The sequence below is a fragment of the Camellia sinensis genome, chromosome 5 (assembly GCF_055761805.1).
Source record: "Camellia sinensis isolate YWXY chromosome 5, ASM5576180v1, whole genome shotgun sequence".
Taxonomy (NCBI): domain Eukaryota; kingdom Viridiplantae; phylum Streptophyta; class Magnoliopsida; order Ericales; family Theaceae; genus Camellia; species Camellia sinensis.
Genome location: NC_138965.1, coordinates 69590493 through 69611724, shown reverse-complemented (window position 1 = coordinate 69611724; position 21232 = coordinate 69590493). Strand labels below are relative to the sequence as shown.

Here is a 21232-nt window from a genome sequence, read left to right as displayed (position 1 = left end):
CTGGTGTGGTACCAGACCTAGGATCAATTCCAGCCTTCATCCGGGTTTGGGGGATTTCTAGGTTGTATAGCCCCCATCACCGTTAGACCCACAACAAATCAACAAACCACATTTCTCCATTTCCTTTGATCCCATGCTCTTTTCTAATTTTTTTCAATTTTTGTTTCAATGAACAAAACTATAAATCTTCCTTCTCAAAGAAAGGGTAGATATTGACCATATTGACCTTCAGTTTATAAGTGGTATTAAGTACAAAAAAAATTGTAGAAAGTCTAAAATGAGATGAGATAACTCTGCTGCAAGACCATAATTAAATGCAACTTATTACTGCATGAGGCTTTCTAAACAAAAGCTTTAAGAGAAAAAAGTGCACAAGTTACAGTAGCAATAGCAAAGAATCAGTCTTAAGTAAAGTCAATATATCATACTTTTGTGTAGAGCTCCTTAGCTTTTTCTAGATGGGTGGCTTCCAACTTAGGAGCTCTTTTCTCTGAGCGAACTGCTGCAAAATAGTTCCAGTTTCCCTAACAATGTCAAAGCAAGCAGATGAGCTACTGATATTTTAGTCGATATTAACAGAAAATAAGATAATTGAAGACAATGACAATATAACCCAAAGCAACTCCATGACATTGGTTATTAAATAATTTAATACAATTCCCTTCAGGTTCACAAAAGATGTAGAAGTTGGGGAAGATCGTAATAGTAAAATTGGTTTCAAGAACGAAAGATGAATGTAATCTGAATATCGTATTCACCAGACACAGAGTAGCATAAGAATCTTTTCTATCACTTGAATCCTTAGCAGCCTTGAAGGTATCTTTTGCCTTAACCCAGTCATCATTTTTTAGCTCCAAGTCACCAAGCATCAGTAATGCATTTGGGCACTTGTCATCGACCTTCAGAGCATCAGCGATCTATGCAAAAACACATTATGGATAAACAATCTACAACATAAAAACATACAATAAAATGTAAATTGCAGAATATGAATGTATGAAGGGGAATAACAACCAGCTCAATGCTTATCTGAATATTATTTCGATCTTTTGCAATGGCAGCAAGCCTCAGATAAGCATCTATATAATCTGGATACTGTAAAAAAGTAAAACATAGTTAGACAAAATGGAAAAATATGGACATATTCATGGGCATCAAACAAAATTCACAAAAAAAGCCATAAAACATTCATGTTAAATGATGTTTGGGACAAAGTTTTCTGAAGTTAAGGATCTTTAACAACAGGGTTAACCAACTAACTACTTTGCAAAAATTCTGTTGCCTATCACCAATACAAATTTGCAACAATATCTGTAACCATGGATGACAACAAAACCACTATTAAAAATGTGTCGCACCATCTCAAATCAGCATTACAAACATATGAATTCAAGACACAAAACAGCTACCTTAATGTGACAAAATAATCAAGTATAGACCAAGGACTTTGCCGAGGCAGTCACTATAAGAATGTCCAGTGCAAATAAGAAGCAACGCAGTCCAACTCAGGCAACTCAACAGAACAGATCAAACGTAAAGTCCAAAAGTGAGCAAAAAAACAGAGCAATCCTTAATAAAGGGTGTGGAACATTATTCATGTGGCTGATCCTCAAAATGGTTGGGGATCTAGGGAAAACACCTGAACCATGATGAGCTCAAATTCACCATGAGGCATAAAAAAGGCATAGCTAGAAAAATAAACACATAGCAAAAAAATCACAAAAAATGGCAGAATAAATGACAGTTCTATGATAACTTGAAGTTTCATTACTATGAGATTTGCCAAGGGCAGGTGGATAATTGCAATACCCAGGGATGAACACACATACCTTAAACAAGATCAAACGGTATAAAATGCTCGCCATTTCAATATTATGTGACTGCTCGAATAGTCTAGCCAGGTTAAATAGTATTGAGATTTTGTTCCAAGGTACTTCCACAGCAAAACCTTCTTCCTCAAGTCGATGGAATAATTGCATGTCCTTGTACTGATGGATATATGCACTGGCATCAATAGGATAGGGTTGTGCTTTACCATCAATTAAGGTATGCCATATGCCATCACCTAGAGCCTCCACAAAAGTTCGTTCAGCCAGCTGAAAATTAAAATAACATCATAAATGATTTTGACAGATATTATAAATTCATTTTATGTATCAAATTGAAAAATGTATGGAAGGGAAAACATATACATGGATTTTTCTACTAGTGTGGAACTCAAACAAAAGCTCAAACAAATTATGCAAACCTCAAACTCTCCCCTTTCAAAATGTAGGACTCCAATATTGTTTAGCAACTCTGTTGGTACTTCTTCACGTCCCTTGTCCAAAAGACCACGTGCCTGTAAACAACATACAAAATCTAAATTATCTCCCCCTAGACAAAAAAAAAAAAAAAAGACTGAAGAAAGATGGAAAAAAATATTTTTAAAAAAAAGAGGTGATAATACAACATATGCTAATAGTTAAGGTAAAGAGAAAAAAGTGATTCAAATGTGATAGTTAAGCCTTAATGCCATTGGAAATGACTCATGGCACCCCCAAAATTGATAGTGCCACTAACAACTATTTAAGGTAATATTAAATATCTACAGGAATTTCTGAAACCAGCAGGAAGCACAGGTTGGGATCCAAACTGCCCTTCTGCCCCTCCCTTGTACATACAACACCAGGCGTTATAGACCCAGAAATACATATGCTATACGATTTTCTTTATAATTTGATCGAGATGAAGAAGAAATGAAATGCAAAATGCACATGACATACATAACAGTCACAATAGTACAAGACCTACGAATCAAAAACACAAAGCTGGGCCCAATGATGTTAACAGAAGTAAGATGGTGTAAACTCCTCAAAAAAAGAAGACCATAAGTCACAACAACCACCTGTGACAACCACACCATGCATATCATCTTTGCATTTATTTAATTATGTGAATTTCAAATTTTGTTTGCATATTATGTGTTTGATTTGTATATGATACGTTGTTAGGAATTTTAATTTTAATCAGGAATTTTTAAATCAAAAATTGAAAGCCTAAAATGATTTAGAAAATTCTAGGTGACGAGCTTAATTAGGTTAGTTTAATGTATAGAGCCTCATGGGAATTTAATTAAAATTTTGATTCAGATTAATAAAAATTTGCGATGATCAAATCAGACATAATAATGATTAATTAGCCTTAAGTTTTAATTAATTAAACCAAATGAGTAATTAGTGTATTAGGTTAATCTAATTCTAAGTCATACATATAAAATAAGAAGAGGAGAGTTGAGTTCATTCTTCATTTTGTGCTGGAGAGTTTTAGAGAGAGGGAAAGCTCAATCTTAGAGAGAGAAGGCTCAAGAATTGACAGGAGCAGAGAAACTAAGGGGAAATCAACATAATTTCTAGAATTCAAGTAGAAGGTATGCAATTGAAGTCTAGTTCTTGTAGTTAATCCGCCTAAAAGTTGAATTCAAGAGGTTATTAGAATCATTTGCATGTAATTTGTAAGGAATTGTCAAGAAGATAATGAAAATTAAGCTTGGTGCATGTTCATGGTTAGTTATGTAATGTTTCATCATTTTGAGCATAATTTTCATCACCAATGTTGTATTTAGTGTTTAAATTACACATGCATCATGGATTTCCAAGGTTTTGAAGGTTAACTCCATGAATTCATACATTCAAGTTCATGTTTTGTTCATTAATGAAAAAGAAATTTGAAAATCCGTTCATGCATGGCATTTTGATTCCAATTTTGTTAAATTGATGAGATTTTGAGCAAATGGTTTATAAATGATCATGTATTTATGTTTTTTAAAGTGTTGTCATGTTTTTGAACAAGCCATGCAAGACCTCAAGCTTTGAATTTGTGTTTGGAACTCATTTCTTTAGTTTTTAAAAAACAGATTTCGCACAGACCGCTCAAGCAGTCAATTTACCACTCGAGCCTACATTTGAACCATCCAGAATCTCATTTTGCAGACCAAACTTCTGTGAACTCACATTCACCGCTCAAGCGATGAAGTGACCGCTCGAGTGGTCACCTTGTTTTCAACATATTTTGGAAAACACTCTTATGTGCATATTTTTGTTCCCCTCTTCTTCTGAGCACTCTTAGGCATGGTTTAAGCCTCATTGACGGAGTAATAAGCTAGAAACCAAAATAAGAAAATGGTTTAGATAAGAGAAGTATTCGATTGGATGGTGCGATTCAATGGGTACATTTATGTGCATTGTGTAGGTTGGACACCCGAGGACTAACAACCGAATCAAGCCCACTGTGAGTAATGTCTCTATAAAGTTATGTTTGAAATATATTTTGAAAATGATTCGAGAATGATGTTTTATCAAATCTTATTTTGTATAAATGAATGAATGTCCCTTTTGTTCAATATATTCGTGGCATCCTTTAATGAGACCCCACCTTGGGGGATATAATACCATGGCCCTTTGAATATTTGATTTATAGAGATCTCTGATGCTTTGACCTAAGTGGTCCCTTCGTTTAGACCTGAATGGTCCCTTTGAAATAGACCTGAGTGGTCCCTTTGATATAGGCCTGAATGGCCCTTTTGCTTTGCGCTATTGGATATTACCACTTATCATGCTTTGTTAATGCAATTCGTTTGTATCAAATGCTTTGTTTCAAGAAAATAATGAATTTCGTTTGTAACAAATACTTTGTTTATGAATTCGATACATGATTCGTTTTGTGAATATAAGATATGTTTTGCAAATATGATTGGACTTCATCCATTAACCACCTTATATTGATGTTACTCATTGGGCTTTAACTCACCCCCTTTGTTAGAATCTACCATCACCTACCACACACTTACCATCACCTACCACACACTCACCTACTACACTCACCTACCACCACCAACCACTACACCTACATCTATATAAGGAACCATTTGTAATTGTAATATATAGAACAAAACAATCAGATATCAATCAATAATACATATATTTTTACATGGTATCAGAGCAAGGTTAAGCAGTTCGTATTTTTCGCTTCACCGGCGGGCGGCAACCTCGCCTTGGCCGCCCGCCGGACCTCAACCTATTCCGCTGTCATCTCTATCAATACATATAGCTTCCAGTTCGCCGCCACCAGAGGCGACTTCTCTACCTACAAAGATCAACCATTAATTTATTCAATTTCTTGTTGCTTATTTTCTGCTGGATCATCCTCATGTCCTGGTCTTTGAGGTTGTGGAGATGCAGGAGCAGGATCTAGCATTTGGGCCATCTTGATGGCGTCCTCAGTGCTATTGATCACGTGGCTGAAGCACAAATAACGACCATATGATGAGACATCTTCGAAGACACAGATGTGGGCATCGACCAAGAAATTTAGATCAACGGTCACAAACACCCCGTCTTCGTACATCTCAGCCGCTCCTTTCAAGTATGGGTTGGTGATCGATAGTTCGGGACCCATCAGCAATCCTGCGTTGATACACACCAGATTCATCCCTCTGTCCATTGCCAAAGCCCAGGCAGTCTTCTCTGCTAGTGTCTTGGATAGGGCATGCCACAACTTAGATTTACGGCAAAAATTAATGTCGGCGGCCCAATGTCTCTCGTCGAAATCGGACGATGAAGATTTACGATCGTCTCTCCAAATAACGGCGGTGGCAGAGGAAGTAAATACAACCTTGTTTATGGTCTCTGTTTGGGCACACGCTTCCAACACATTGTGCGTTGCCCTTGCTTCCACTTCCGCCATTAACTCATCATAGGTGGGTTGATCTTGAGGAGGCTGGAATGAGATTTACTGTCTTGCTTTCTCTTCATCTGCACAATGGCTCGCTGCCTCAAGCGCTAAGGGAACTGTCTTGTATTCCGCCTGAAACTAGATTCAAGATCATTAGGGATCGAGAGATCACGCAGCGCATCTGAACCAAACTTGTCTACTGCACCTGCTGTTTCATCTCTTTCCTTTATTAAAGGAAGGATGTAATTATATTGTTGCTTTTGGCCACGAGAAAGACACTGTACCAAAGAAATGGTGGTCTGCACCACTTGAAGATTCGCACTGATGCTCTCTCTCTCTCTCTCTCCCTTTAAACCCTCTCTTTTCCTTTCTTTTTCTTTTAATATTTACCTCCACTATCTTTTGTCTTTCAAATAAAGCCATCACCCCCACACCAGCACTCACTTCCCTCTTTTATTTATTTCTTTTAAACACTATTCCACGGAAAGTGAGCCAGCCCTTTTCAAATACTTTTCCATTATATTTTTTTTTCCCAAAAAATAAACTCAAAAAAAAAACAATTTCCAAATTTGCCCAACAGCCCATCTTTTATTCATGTCGGGGCTCACCCTGATCACCATTTTACATCACAAAAAAAAAAAACAAAAAAAAAAAAAAAAAAAACCAACACAAAACAAAACAAACAAAAAAAAAAAAAAAAAAACCCAACACACACAACCCAAACAACCACATCCACAGGCGGGATTTTTCTTCTCTACTCTGCAGCCGGTCTCTTCTTCTTGCCTCCGTCCTGGCCGGCCCTTGACGGTGTTGCCTCCGTGCTTCCTAGACCACCAAGCAAGTTGCCTCCTCCCTGCTCCTCCACTGCAGCATATGGCGGCCCTCCAACTCGGAACATCACGGTGGCCTTCCGCTTCAGCTCCTTGTTTTCTGCCCTTAGCACGCTTATCTCTGCTCGCGCATCCTTATACATGCGTTGGAGCAGAGCCAGCTGGGAGTTTAAATGCTGCACCTCATTTGTCCTACTCTGCAGCCGGTTCGACAGGTTTGTGACCGCCGTCATGCTTTCCACACATGCCTTCAGAGTATACTGATTGGCCTCCACATCCGACTGCCCTGCCATTCTTTGCTCCACCGACCGCATCGGAAAGTTCAACGGAGCAAACTCCGGGGCGCTTGGTTGAGGTTCCAGTGCCACCGCACCAGTTCTCTCTCTCGTTGACTCGTTGAGGTCGGGAAAGAGGGTGAGCAGTCCGCGGGAAGACGATGAAGCCATTTTCTAGGCAACAGAGTGTTATACAGAATCTCTCTCAGAAATCTCTCTCAGCACCAGGAACTCTCTTTCTCAGCAACACGAAGGATTTTTCAGAGGTTTCTCTCAGTTTTTCTCTGCCTCAGCCTCTGCCTTCGTCTTGGTTATATAGCCAAGGCAGCCACGCGCATCGCGCGCCTCTTGACGCCCGACAAACTAGCACGCCTTTTCATGGCACATCTTTTGATAAAGTGGGCACGCCTTTTGATGGCACGCCTTTTGAAAAATTGGGCGCACCTTTTGAGGATGCGATTTTTTAATGGGTCCGACAAGACTCTGTAAACTGTCCCGACATTGATTCCGGTTAGCTCCTTTATGGGTCCGACAAGACTCTGTAAACTGTCCCGACATAGATTCCGGTTAGTTTCTACAAGGGTCCGACAAGACTCTGTAAACTGTCCCGACATTGATTCCGGTTAGTTTCTACAAGGGTCCAGCAAGACTCCGTAAACTGTCACAACATTGTCTTCTACAACGGTCCGACATGACCCCATAAACTGTCTTCTACAACGGTCCGACATGACCCCATAAACTGTCTTCTACAACGGTCCGACATGACCCCATAAACTGTCTTCTACATCGGTCAAACGGTCCGACATGACCCCATAAACTGTCTTCTACAACGGTCCGACATGACCCCATAAACTGTCTTCTACATCGGTCTGACACCACCATACAGTGTCCTCTACAACGTTATGACACCCCATACAGTGTCTTCACCAACGGTCTGACACGACCATACAGTGTCTCCTATCTTTATTTTATTTTTTATGTATTTTCTTGTTTTGTTCCTCTCTCCAAACTCAAGTTGGTTAGTTTCTATCCTCCTTGAGTTTGCGGGGGGCTGTTAGAATCTACCATCACCTACCACACACTTACCATCACCTACCACACACTCACCTACTACACTCACCTACCACCACCAACCACTACACCTACATCTATATAAGGAACCATTTGTAATTGTAATATATAGAACAAAACAATCAGATATCAATCAATAATACATATATTTTTACACCCTTCCCCTATATGTATGTAGGTTAGCATCAGGAAGATCAACCATACAGTTTGCTTTGGGGGTCCACAGTTTTGTAAAGCCAATCGTGGGAGTGCCTCCATGGAGAGGCGTTTGCTTTTGATTTTGTTTTGACCAAGCTTTTGTCAAGTCATTATGTTTGATCTTATGTTTGTATCAGATTAAGTTTGTACTCATTGTAAATATTATAAGTTATGCTATAATGTTTTCTGAATGTTTGTGGTTCATCATATAAGCACGGCTCAATGGATTCGTTTTATTTTCTATTTGGTTTCCGCTTCAGGCCCCAATATATGTTAAATATTTTGTGTTCTGATTAAGAGGCCATAGTAATCTATGATTATTGGCCGGTCATGTCCCTAACCTCTAGGGGAGGGTTGGAGTCATGACACCACCCCCACTCCTCCTGACAGGGCCAACACACAAACGTCCACAACCGCAATGAAGACATATGTCTTCAGCACAAACAGTGTTAGAGACTAGAGCTTAATAAAAAATCTTTAAATATCTCCTTGCCACGGGTCCAACGGAGAATCCCAAAATTATTTTCCATAGCTTAATAGCTTTACTTTCTCAACCATTCAATTACCAAACAACACGGTTACAGTAAATAGAATACCATTCTAGTCTCTGATTAAGAGCACAATCACCAGTAATCAATCTACAGACTGACGCAGATCAGATACCCCATAAGTTAACCAGATCAATTTTTCTTTTTTTGGGGGTCAGAAACCCAAAACATTAACAATCCATTAAAGATTAAAAAGGGAAGGCCCTTACTGTTTTGAAGGCTTCTAAAGCTGCTCCTGAATCAGTTGAAATAAGCAATTCTCCCAAATCCAGAAATGCCTGCATTAAGGTTAGATGATTGAAAGAATGCAAAAGTATCACCAAAGAATGTCTTTGGCAAACATGCAAATGCCAGAGCAAAATGTCATGTGGCCAAAATGACTTAAGTATTGTAATTGGTAGATAATCATGAACAGAGAATAAATTAATAAACAAAATAAAGAAAAAAATAATAATAATGAACAAAATAAAGATGAAAACATATGTTAATACATTCTAATAACAAAATAATTTTGCATTCTTAAAGGGACCCAGCACCTTCAGTGACATTATGGAACTAATACTACACTTTCACCAACAAACTCAGATAATAAGCAGAAGCAGCAAATAAGAAGTTCAAGGTTTTGCAAGTCAGTTTGCACTCTGTTTTACTAGACTCTGGAAATTGATTTCCATTCCTCATTCCTATTAATGGCAAAGCCATTGAATCCTGCTAATATATGTAAACATCATTTTTGAGCATGTAACAGTGAATTAGATTCAGGTTATTTCCAGTTTTATTTCTCAACATAATTAACTTCAGCAATGATCAGAAAGGGAAAAACTATTCTTGACTTCAATCGATGATTACAGCCCCATAGCAATTCTCTAACTAATTACCAATAAAAGTGATATGGAAATATCACAGCAGATTCCAAATTGTTGACAAACCAGTAGATCTGAACGATGGCATATAAAAAATTCAATGATACATACAGAGCATATCACGCATATTAAGATAATAAAGTTGTTCCAAATTATATTTCAGTAGTCAACACAGTAACTTGGTTTCAGTAGCTTTAGTTGGCAAGTCAAAAAAAAAAAAAACACTCATACATACATGTTCAAGTGACTTTCTTCTGGGGAAAATGCACTATCATCCTAACTAAAGTTCTATACACACCTTCGTGAAATTTGACTGCTATAATTCAACTGATAATCTCATCAAAAAGCAAAGATAATTTCCTAATACTTTTCATGCATGTGTTTCCAAAACATGCAAGACACGGACATGTGTTTCCAAAACATCTTAAATATAACATGTATTGACAATACGACCATCTTAATACAGAAATTAAAGCATAAAAAGAAGAATTAAACAAGATAATTGACCTGGGCATCACGCGGATCAATCTTAGTAGCTTTCTTGAGAAACTCCTGTGCCTTTTCAGTCTGTCCAAGCTGAACATAAATATACCCAATAGCCTACATCACAGAAAACCGAAATTCAGTCACTATGAGAAATTGAGAATAGGACAGAGAACAAAAACTTGGAGACAGGTTAAAATTTAAAGCAATTGCCAACATTTTTTCATTAATCTAACTTACTTTCATTGTCTCGCAATTCTCAGGGTAAACCTCCAAAACCTTTTCAAAGTTCGAAAGCGAACTTTTAAAATCTCCCAATTTCAATTGTACTTGTCCCAAACCTGTTTCAAAGTAACCAAACATTTAAAATGAACAGGTAGTCGAGTGAAGATGGATCTAATGATGATTGACATGAAGCCCACACAACAAATTCCAAATGATGAACCGTGGTGAAGGTACCATGGTAACTTACATATGATACACACAATGGTAAACAATATAACATTAATGGGCCCACCCAGTGATCTTATGCATATTAACCGGTGGTTCCAAGCACATTTACGCACTACAACACAAGTTTGGATCTCAAAGGCACATATCACCATTGTCCTTCCATTTGTTTCTAAACAAAATAATACTAATAACAGGGGAAATGCATGGGATATGCCAAAGCCAGCATATTCTAGGAAATCAATAAAAGACAGCCAGTTTGGCGGTGTTTTCATTATTGGTTTTTGGTTTTCATTTTTTTAAAAATAAACAAAACTTGTTTGGTGAACTATTTCCAAAAAATTGCTTTCAGAAAAATAATGGGGAAAATAAAAAAAGAAAACCCACTTTTTAGGAAACACCAAAAGTTTTTTTAAATTTTCAAACAAAAATGAAAAATACGAGTGTTTTCAAACATTTCATTACTTTTGTTTCAAAAACGAAAACATAACCAAACAGGCTAGAAGAGACACTGCAACTTCTTGCATTACCATCAAACATTAGCAAAGCACAGTAAATGAAATATGGAAAACATAAGAATGTATTATAACACATTGGAAAATCTACAGACCGTAATAAGGTAATACAAATTCTTGAGGCTTATTGCTTTCCTTCACAGATGCCATGTAGTAGAGTCCAGCTTTTTCATAGTCACCCTACAGTCAAGATATAGCAGCATTTGTAACCATTATCATACAAAAAAGGCCAAAGAATTAGTACAAGCTTGGCAATTAAAAGGGAATAGTCAACGACCAAAACAGGGGAGTGAAAGTATGGTTTTAAATTATGGTATGGGGCCGACATAACGGTCACGGCTGCGTGTAACGGATATTGGGAGTATCAAACAATGTGCAATGGGAATCGGAAACCAAAGTCATGAATTTTTTACGAGCACTAACAAATGCCAAAAAATACTTGATAAGCATGTTCTGACCTTATTTATCAAAATTTGAATGCTTGTAATGATTTTTAATCAAAACTGTGGCACCTAAAAGCATGCCTCTCTCTCTCTCTCTCTCTCTCTCTCTCTCTCTCTCTCAAACAAACATAAATGTTATTTTATTAAATAAAATATAATGGCCTTGTTTGGTTTGTTTTTGAGAGAGTAATGTTGAAAAAAAAAATTTAAAATTTTGTTTGGTTTAGTGATTTTGAAAAAAAATTTCCAAAATCACTCTCTCCTACACATCAATCAATCACTTTTTCTCTCTCATCTCTCATTCTCAATCATTTTTTCTCTCACACGCATCTACTCAACTACAATAAAATATCAAATCATCCCAAGCTCCCATACTCCAAAACTATTTTCAAAATATACAACTAAACAAACTAAAAAAATTCGTAAACTCTCTCCCCAAAAAATTTTTTAAAAATTTATCTCCCAAAACCAAACCAAACCAAACCAAACCAAACCAAACACACCCAATAAATTTTATTCAAACATAATAATGATTGTGTTTTAAAAAATATCACTCCACTACTTTTATTGGCTCTATGTTTTACAGATACAAGAATATGACTCCATTAGTTTTATTGGTCTGTGTGTTTTAATGATAGTATTAATGAGAATGAATTAAAATATCATATATTATTATAATGAATTTTTATTTGCTATTCATTTTTAAAAAATATTTTTTATGTTGTATTTAATTAATTAAATATTAAATAAAAATAAAGAAATTTAAATAACCTATATATGTGTTAATTAAAAATTTTAAAGATGTTTATATAAATAAATTAAAAATATTTCAATAAAAATAATATATAAACGCTCCCAAACTATGATTCCTTTACTTGGCCACGCTCCCACTCCCGCTCCCGCTCCCGTTTCGTGCAACTAAGATCAATATGCAAGGGCATTCAGCAGTAATTCTTGTCCAAGCATATTTGGGGCATCGGGAGCATGACAACTTTACCAGACATGAGAACTTTATAAAAGGTCAAGTGCCATGGAAGTAATCAGCCAAATAAAATACAAAATCTTAACCAGAAAAGTCATTCAGGCCAAAAAAAATAGGCTGACTTTGTGGAAGATGACAAATGAGGATGGTAGAATTACAAGGATAATAAGAGATATTCCTTTAATTGTTTCCGTGTTTCGGCAAAAAAAATAAAAAAACAAATGATATGCTGCACATTTTTATGTGCAACCAAAAAATGCACAAAGGACACGGTTAGAATTTTTTTTTATAAAAAATAAATAAATAAACAAAAAGAGAAGAACGAGAAGAGTGAAAGAAAAAAAGAATGGTATGCCTTACCTTGCTTTGGTATGATCGTGCCAAATTGTAGTAAGAATGTGCCTTTGTTGGCCCATGATTAGATACAGCGAGCGCAGTTTCAGTCAGTTGTTCAACTAGAAAATGTTGACCAGTGAAGAAGAAGTGATTGGCTAGATAATTCAGTGCCATTGCACAGTAAGGGTATATCTCAAAAGCCCTTTGCATTTTTTCCATTCCTCCCCTAATACCAGCAGCTGCATAGATAATTGAAGCACTAGAGTTACAAAACAAGATTGCAGTTGTTTTCAGTTCCAAACAAAAAAAAAATTTGTTCAAACAGATTAAAAAATAAATGAAACAGTACCAACAATTAGGATAATTATGTATTTATAAATGTAAGTATGTTTTACATAAGTGCATGCACTTTTTTATATTGAAGAACTAACCTTCATTTGTATGCAAATCCAAAATTCCAAGTGCCACAAGAGCCTCAACATTTTCTGGGTCTAGCTACAATTATTAATATTTTGACACAATTCGACACCAGCATCAGTCAAAACTTGCAGCTAGTGCAGCAGATAAGACATTATTCATACACAAACATCTATGCACTATTGACTTGCCTGCAAAACACGCTGAAATGCTTGCTTTGCCTTATCATATTGACCCAATTTGTAGCGACAGAGACCTATGCCAAGCCTTACAGCTCCAGGACATTGTGGATACACTTGCAAAGCCCTCTTAAAAAACGTATGCAAGTTAACAGCAACATCAAAATTGGGTCCAGAACTGAGATAATATCAACAGAACTACAATATGACGTGGGATAAAGCATTTTTCATGACCCTAACTAAGACAAGCTTGGGTATGGAATGCCATAAACTAAAAAATTTTGCATTAACACCCAAGATGCAATTAAAAAGAGCAACTAGCAAACCTTGTACAACTCTAATGAATCAGAGTATCGCGCACGGCTAAATTGAACACAAGCCTGCAAAGATCCAAGGCTAGTCAATTGCAGTTAAAAAAAAACAAAACAAAACAAAACAAAAAAACAAAAATTGTATGCATCCTGATAAAATATTTGAAAAATGATTTGCTTTTGGAGATGGGTTTCAATATAATTTTTTTTTTTTTTAAATAACTTGGCAAGCCCTGGAAGTAGGGGTAGGGTTATGTTGCATCAAGTGAGTCTGAAATCACATCATATAGAGAGTAGTGCACTACAGATCAATTTACAAGCCGAACATGACTACTGTGTTTTGTAGTTATTGGACATAATGATGGAACCCAGACCACACATATTAATCGTTGCAGAACTAGTCTTCAGCTTATAAGCCAGCCTGTAATTCATTTTCCGTAATATAATTTATAACAATCCTAATCCAGAGAAACCAGGGGGAAAGAAGAAAAATTAAACACTATTTAATCAAGAAAACTAACTACATCGAAAGAGAAGATTTCCTTGTTGACCAAATACTCTGAAGGTGTCACCACAGGACATCAGATTATGAATTTTGGGGAAGAAAAAACCATTTTTGAAATGTATCATCTCCTGTACCTTGCAACAATTATGAGTACTTTGTTCATGAGTTCTTTGTTTGCAAACAAGGAAAGATTTCCTTGGTTGACCAACTACTGCAGCATGTCACCATTGAAACTTTGGGATAGCACAAACCATCCGCATACTAATATAACTTCAAACAAATTATCTACAATGCTTAATGAAGATCTTAAGTAGGTTGTCTGTAAATAAGGATAACAATTGAAACCACCTGACCAAGAAGAGCAGGAATGTTATCTCGATCACCATCCAATACAATCTTGAATGCAGCAAATGCCTGTTCCAGATCACCCTTAGCCAGTAAAAGCTGACCTGTGACCAGATGTGATTAAAATTTCTACAGTGCATTATCTAGAAACATAATTCTAAACTGGTACACAGTTTAGATTGTAATACTACAATTACATGATCAGACACATCCCACAAGAGAACTATCCAGCAATGCATTAATGAGGTAGCATTTGGTAACATTTATGTTTTTTGTTTATGTTTCATAAAAATTTATAAACAGGCTTTTGTTTATTTTTTGACAAACAAAAACTATAAACACGTTTGGTTTGAACAAAATGTTCGAAAACTTTTAAAAACAAAATATTAAAAAACATGTTTGTTAAAACATCGTTTGCATTAACATTGGGTGGAATACACGGACCAAGATTGGGTGAAATACACAGAACAACAACAACAACAATTCTGTAAATTACTTCAAGAACTACAGAAAACTTGCATTTTGGAATAAAAAACCTATAAACCATTAAACAGAAAATCAGAAAACCCATGCTACCCATTAATCCATTAGCCATTAACCAGATCTGTGCTTTACCATTAACCAGAAAACTATTCGCAGAAAACTATTCGCAGAAAACCCATCAACCTATTAACCAGAAAATAAATAGATTTGGGCTTGTGGACAAAGACTAGTGCTTGATCGGTCGATGCTGGTTGTGGAAGAAGATCGGTGTCAGATCAATCGATGCTGGTTGTAGATGAAGACCAGTAACAGATTGATAACAGAAGTTTGCAGGATGGATATAGGGAAGATGAAGAGAGAAATGCTGTATTCTCTTTACGTTATATTGCTCCTAACAAGAGTTGAAACCGAATCAAAGTTGCTGAGTACTGTTCATCCACATTCCTCCACTTTTTTTGGTCCCATCATGAGTTTATAAATTAATGAATCCATTAGCCATTAACCAGATCTGTGCTTAACCACTAACCAGAAAACTATTTGCCAGAAAACCCATTAACCGATTAACCAGAAAATAAATAGATTTGGGCTCATGGACAAAGACCAGTGCTTGATCGATCGATGCTGGTTGTGGAAGAAGATCAGTGTCGGATCAATCAATGCTGGTTGTAGATGAAGACCAGTAACAGATTGATAATTGAGGTTTGCAGGATGGATATAGGGATGATGAAGAGACAAATGTTGAATTCTCTTTATGTTACATTGCTCCTAACAAGAGTCGAAACCAAATCAAAGTTGCTGAGTACTGTTCATCCTCATTCCTCCACTTTTTTTGGTTCCGTCGTGAGTTTATAAATCAATGAAACCAGCTTTTTCTTGTTTACAGAATTCGCCCAAATTTACAAACTGATTACAATAATTTATAAACAAAAAGTTTGCCAAACATTTTTAAATGGTAGTTCTAAAAAATGAAATGCTAAATATTTAAAACAATTGAAATGACTAAAAAATGAAAAAATTGAAATGTTACCAAACAGCCCGAGTAATGACTAAAAAATTGAAATGCTAAATATTTAAAACAATTTAAATTCATTTAAAGGTGTTACTGCACCTGCCAGAAAAAGGGGAAATTAAAATTTTAATCTGATTTATTTGAACAAGCATTCGCAATTTTTTTGGATGGTGACGGATGAGGAAGGACAGACAAATAAACAAATATAAGAATTTTTGAAATGTTGCATTGCATGGGTTATTAGCCTTGGAAGTGGAAGCTGGACCCAGCTACCTTTTGCTGTCAGAAATGCACAGGAAGTGGGAGAATCAGATACGAAATATTCATTACTGATAATAATTATGATTTCAACAAGTACAACCTCTCAACATTCTTGGTTGTCAACTCTCCTCACTTCTCATTGTCTCTTCTACATTCTCAAGGTAGCACCCCTCTTGTTGAAACCAAGCTCTCACATATAATGAAAGTATTTCATCAGTTTCACTACCAATTTCTGACTACCCAATACAGTTTTATGACAATTAAGTTACACTTATCTCACATCCAATAAGTTTTAAAACTAACTCATATTCATGATTTTATAGTCAACACTTATCGCACAAGTCTCTTGTATCCCTATATTCTAGATACGTCATGGTACAGAATTATATGGGCTACAAAATTAATCCCGATTTTAAAGCAAGATTTGACAAGTAATAATCAACAAATTGGTATCCACTTATCAACAGATTTTTTTTCCTTCCATTTGAGCTCATTTCAATAATTCTTTTAGTTGCTTTAATAGGTGCAATCGTTGTAGCTCATCAATACTAAATCTTTAGAGCATAACTAGGAATCTAAATTAAACTTTTTTTTCTAGATTATCATATTCATTTCTCTTTTATGTCTAAAATAGAACAATGTTTTTATTTAGTTCAATCTATTACCAATAGAAAATTTGTTCCATACTTGTTTTGTTATATTATCATGTGAAGTTCCTTCGGGGGATGGATCTATAAGAATTCACCTATCCCACTAACAAAAAAATCCTGACAGGGAAGATTTGGTAGCTATCCAAGCAAGAAAGCAACCCGTCTTTGCTCAATGGATAGCAAAACACCCATGCTTTGGTGCTTGGTGCAATGGCTCCTGGTGCAACAACAAGCACCAATTTAACTTGGATGCAGGGGACAAGCGCAAAATATATACAAACCAAACTAAGCCTTATGTCCCAATCAAGTAGGGTCGGCTTCATGATTCTTTTTTCAACGTTCTACCCTTTCAAGGGCTATATGCTCAATTTAATTAGATAAATAGATATCTATTTTTACTACTGCATCATACGCCAATTTTAAGTCTTCCCTCCCCCAAACATTTATATTTTTGTTGATCATATCGCTTCAATTAGGCTTAAGAGGCCGGCCCGGCTAGCTTTTTGCATCATCGTTGCATAAATAGGTCTTCGTTGTACATGAATCACCTTACATGTTCTCTCTCAACTTATCTAATTGATATTACTCCTACCATTTCACAAATATATTCCTTTTTAATTCTTAGTCATACCACACATGCATCCAAGCATTCTTTTCTCAGCTACACTCATTTTATGAACATATTATTTCTCAGTTGCTCAACATTTTGTCCTATAAAGCATCAATAGCCTTATAGTTGTTCAATAAAATGTCCCTTTCAAGTTTGTTAGTATTTGTCGATTGCATAATATGCCAAATGCACTCCTCCAATTGATCCAGCCTACTTCAATCATCATCTCCAACCTAACCATAATAGATAACTAAGTTAACAAAAATATTCACTATTTGTTATCTCCTGATTTTCAATCTTCACTTCCCCATTATTTCTACTTCTACTAACACTAAAGTTACATTCCATATATTCAATTTTATTTTCACTAATTTTAAACCCTAACTCAAGTGCTTCTCTCCAATTTTTACTAAACATGAGCACTGATGTAGCACCTCTTACCCATTTTTCAAAATGCCTGAAGGCAGGCGCAATGCACCGTTTACAAGGAATGCCTTAGCCCTTACTCGCACATTCATATTAGGATTCATGTTCATAAGGGATCTGACAGGAATTTTTATGTGTTGGTTATCAGGCTACCTAACACACAACCCTCCTCATAATTTTATAAATTTATTATATGTCATGTGTAAGGATAAGCAATAATTATATATCATGTATACGAATATTTAATTCAAAGATAATAACAAAATCTTATTTAAATCAAAAGGAAGAGAATACGTATAAAAAAATTTAAAAAAAAATTCATCATCAAATTCCAAGTTATTTTATTCAACTTGTAATGTGCTTCGCGTCTGTTTAAATGATAAACACATATGTTCTCTAAGTGTCTGATCCGATTTTAATCTTTTTTTAATAATACTAGGGATCATGAAAAAAATATCATGAAATACATTATGAAGATTTTTCATTCTTTGATTAGTGTGTGGTGTTTTATTGTATTTGTAATCCAAAGATAGAGAATTTTTCAGGATCATTTTCATGATATTTTTTTCATGATCCCTAGCATTACTTTTTTTAAAATAGTAGGAGATGTTTGAGCCTGTGTCCAACAAGTGTCGTCACAACACGACACCTTGGTAGAAGTGTCTGTGATTCTAAGCTTCTCAGCATCCATAACTCACAATTGCAAAAATAGTCTTACAAGTGCTAGTCTCTCACTGTGAATGCACCCAAAAAATAAGAATAGCCATCTAAAGGGAATTTTGCAACTCTGTTGTCAATATCATAAGCAGACAAATTATGCTGACCTTTGCCAACCCAAGTAGAAGGTTCATGCATGTCGATTCTCGATGCTTTGTTATAGTATTGAGTTGCCATAATAAAATGCTCTTCCTTTTCTCTGTGTTTTGTCTCGATTTTTCCAAGGTAGCTATAATAAGCCCCTAAAGCATTTAGGATGGCAATCCTCTCATATCTCACATCTGCATAATATTCATCAATTTCTGCAATACAGTAATGCTAGAATTAGATCATACATACGGTTTTCCATAAAATAAAATCATGCTCTAATCAAGCTGAGACACTACTATAAAACTCAAGTAATAAATACAGTGAAGGGACTGCCAAAATGGGCAAAAAATAAGTACCAGGACTAGAACCTTCCTCCAGAATTTGGCGGAATTGCTCGATTTTGCCTTGTTTGAAGTACTCCCTCTGCATCAACACCAAAAAATTAGCAATAAAACAGCCAAACCTAAGTCAAGCCTGAAATTTCAAACTAACAACCAAATTTTTATTTTTATTTTTTACCTTTGATCAGCCAAACCAAACAAACAATGTACATTACACACCAAAAAAATAAAAATTGGAATAAAATTAACAATTCAAAAAAAAAAAAACAACAACAACATCAACAATTTGTGTGGGCAATCTCACTTTGAACACCATTAATATACACATTACATATGCATCCATGTATACACAACAGGCAGATACACAAACAATATATACATATATATATACCGCGATGATGAGCCAGAGATCGAGGGGGGCTTGTTCGGCCTTGAGAATGTCAAGAATATCAGAAGCATCTCTGGGGAGCTGGTCGAGCACAACCCTGACCTCCTCCTCCGAATTCTGCACCGGAATGTACACGCTCGCCATTCGATCTTCGGTGCCTATCCAAAGATACGCAATTTTTTCTCCTGAAGAAGAAAAAGCCCGAAGCCCGAAGCCCTAGCTCTCTGTGGCTATAGATTTTGATAGTTTTTTAGCCCAACAGAAAGTAACAATCGAACGAGTGAGTCCTTGACCTTGTTCGCTTTGGAGTGTCGTTTACATACAGATATACATGCGTCTCTCTGTATTTGGGATCCGGATTCTCTCTCCCAATATTGGGAACAGAAGAACACTCCCCCCCCCCCCCCCAAATATTTATATTGGTATAAATTAAGTAAGCGTATTTTTTAGATTTGATATGATGTGGTAGAGAGATAATATAATTTAAATAAAATGATGTGATTTAAATAAATTAATAATTTTTTAATTTTTTTACTTTTTTTTTTTTTATTATGCTAAACTAAGCCTTACTCCCTTATGTTGCTACAATTTTATAATGATCTTACCTTTTAAACTGACCTTTCAATACCAATGGCTTCAATATCTCACATAATGTTTGTTTGGGAAGTGATTTTTTTTAGGTTTTTTAGCTTTTTGATTATTTTAATAGGTTATTGTAGTTTTTGTGTTTGAGAAGTTGAGTTAAATTTTTAGGTTGATTGTTGTATTGAAAAATGTATTTGAAATGATATTTAAAATTGAAATGACAAATTTGTCCCTAACCTTATTTTTTTCAAAATTGATCTAAAGGGGTAAAATGGTCATTTAACTTTCTCTGGGATGGCAATGGTAGCCTCGGCCTACATTGTGTTGGTGACAATGCAGGCTGTCTGTGCTGCTGACAGTTGTTTTTTTTTTTTTTTAAATCAATAGGTTAAGCGAGGCAATTTGAGGCTAAAAGGCTTTTTTGCAATGACTAAGGCTTATTTTGGGAAGATGGTAAAAAGTGACTTTTTGGCTTTTAACCAAGCTTTTGATTTTTTTAGACAAATGATTTGGGAAGTTGGTAAAAACTGACTTTTGACTTTTTTCATTAATATTTGTTTATAATGTCAAATCATAATGAAATGACCAAAGTATCCCTAACTAATTGAAAAATTACACATTTTTACCCTTTCATTTTCCATATATGGAGGGTAATTTCGTAATTTTTCTTTTGGCTTATAACCAACATCCCAAATCAATTTATGGCAAAAAAAAAGTCACTTTTTGCATTTTGGCTTGCCAAAACGCCACTTATAACTTTCTTCTCAAATTGAGCCTAAAATAGCCAGTCTAAAAGGTTCCCAAACCCATAATAACGTAGTAATTTTTTTTTTTTTTTCTACCTTATATTTCTCTCAAAGTTCTCGTATCGCCTGAACGATTAGATTTACTCTAAATGTCATTAAAATTATAGATTAAGGCCTCGTTTGAGAAGCGACCGGTTTAGCCAAAAAGTCAAAAAGCCAACAACCCATACAAAAAAGTCAAAGATTCTATTTTCTCTCTACTTTTTGCACATCTTTTCGTAAAAAGTCAAAAAGTCATCCCAAATATACTAGTTTTCTTTAATTCATATTTTAACCAAATAACCAAAAAGTTACTAAATTAGCATATTCTCAAACGAGGCCTAAGACTTTGAACATATAATAAAAAAATAATATCTTTTAAATTTGTGCGTTCAGGATTCACCAAGTCTCTGTCTTCTTCTTC

General features: G+C 35.5%; 2 protein-coding genes across 2 annotated transcripts in view; both read right to left on the bottom strand.

The window, feature by feature from the left end:
- The window catches only part of ELF8 (binding protein), a 30496-nt gene extending 10655 nt beyond the window's left edge, over positions 1-19841 (bottom strand). Inside the window, exons 1-17 of the mRNA XM_082869054.1 lie at positions 19442-19841; positions 19066-19132; positions 18727-18921; positions 14467-14567; positions 13629-13682; positions 13315-13431; positions 13138-13201; positions 12731-12945; positions 11041-11125; positions 10221-10321; positions 10005-10097; positions 8844-8912; positions 2249-2341; positions 1830-2096; positions 1015-1095; positions 759-917; positions 429-524 (exon numbers count right to left, since the gene is read on the bottom strand). Of these exons, the coding sequence (XP_082725180.1) occupies positions 429-524; positions 759-917; positions 1015-1095; positions 1830-2096; positions 2249-2341; positions 8844-8912; positions 10005-10097; positions 10221-10321; positions 11041-11125; positions 12731-12945; positions 13138-13201; positions 13315-13431; positions 13629-13682; positions 14467-14567; positions 18727-18921; positions 19066-19132; positions 19442-19582 (1998 nt within the window). The 5' untranslated portion in view covers positions 19583-19841. The remainder of the gene's footprint in view (positions 1-428; positions 525-758; positions 918-1014; positions 1096-1829; positions 2097-2248; positions 2342-8843; positions 8913-10004; positions 10098-10220; positions 10322-11040; positions 11126-12730; positions 12946-13137; positions 13202-13314; positions 13432-13628; positions 13683-14466; positions 14568-18726; positions 18922-19065; positions 19133-19441) is intronic.
- LOC145790684 (cinnamoyl-CoA reductase-like SNL6) lies at positions 4924-6401 on the bottom strand. The gene has a single exon (XM_082869053.1). The coding sequence runs from the start codon at positions 5722-5724 to the stop codon at positions 5146-5148; it is 579 nt and encodes a 192-aa protein (XP_082725179.1). The 5' UTR covers positions 5725-6401; the 3' UTR covers positions 4924-5145.
- Positions 19842-21232: the final 1391 nt, after the last annotated feature.

Excerpts from the sequence above, each read along its gene's own strand:
- LOC145790684 (XM_082869053.1), bottom strand. The coding sequence starts at position 5,724 with ATGGCGGAAGTGGAAGCAAGGGCAACGCACAATGTGTTGGAAGCGTGT.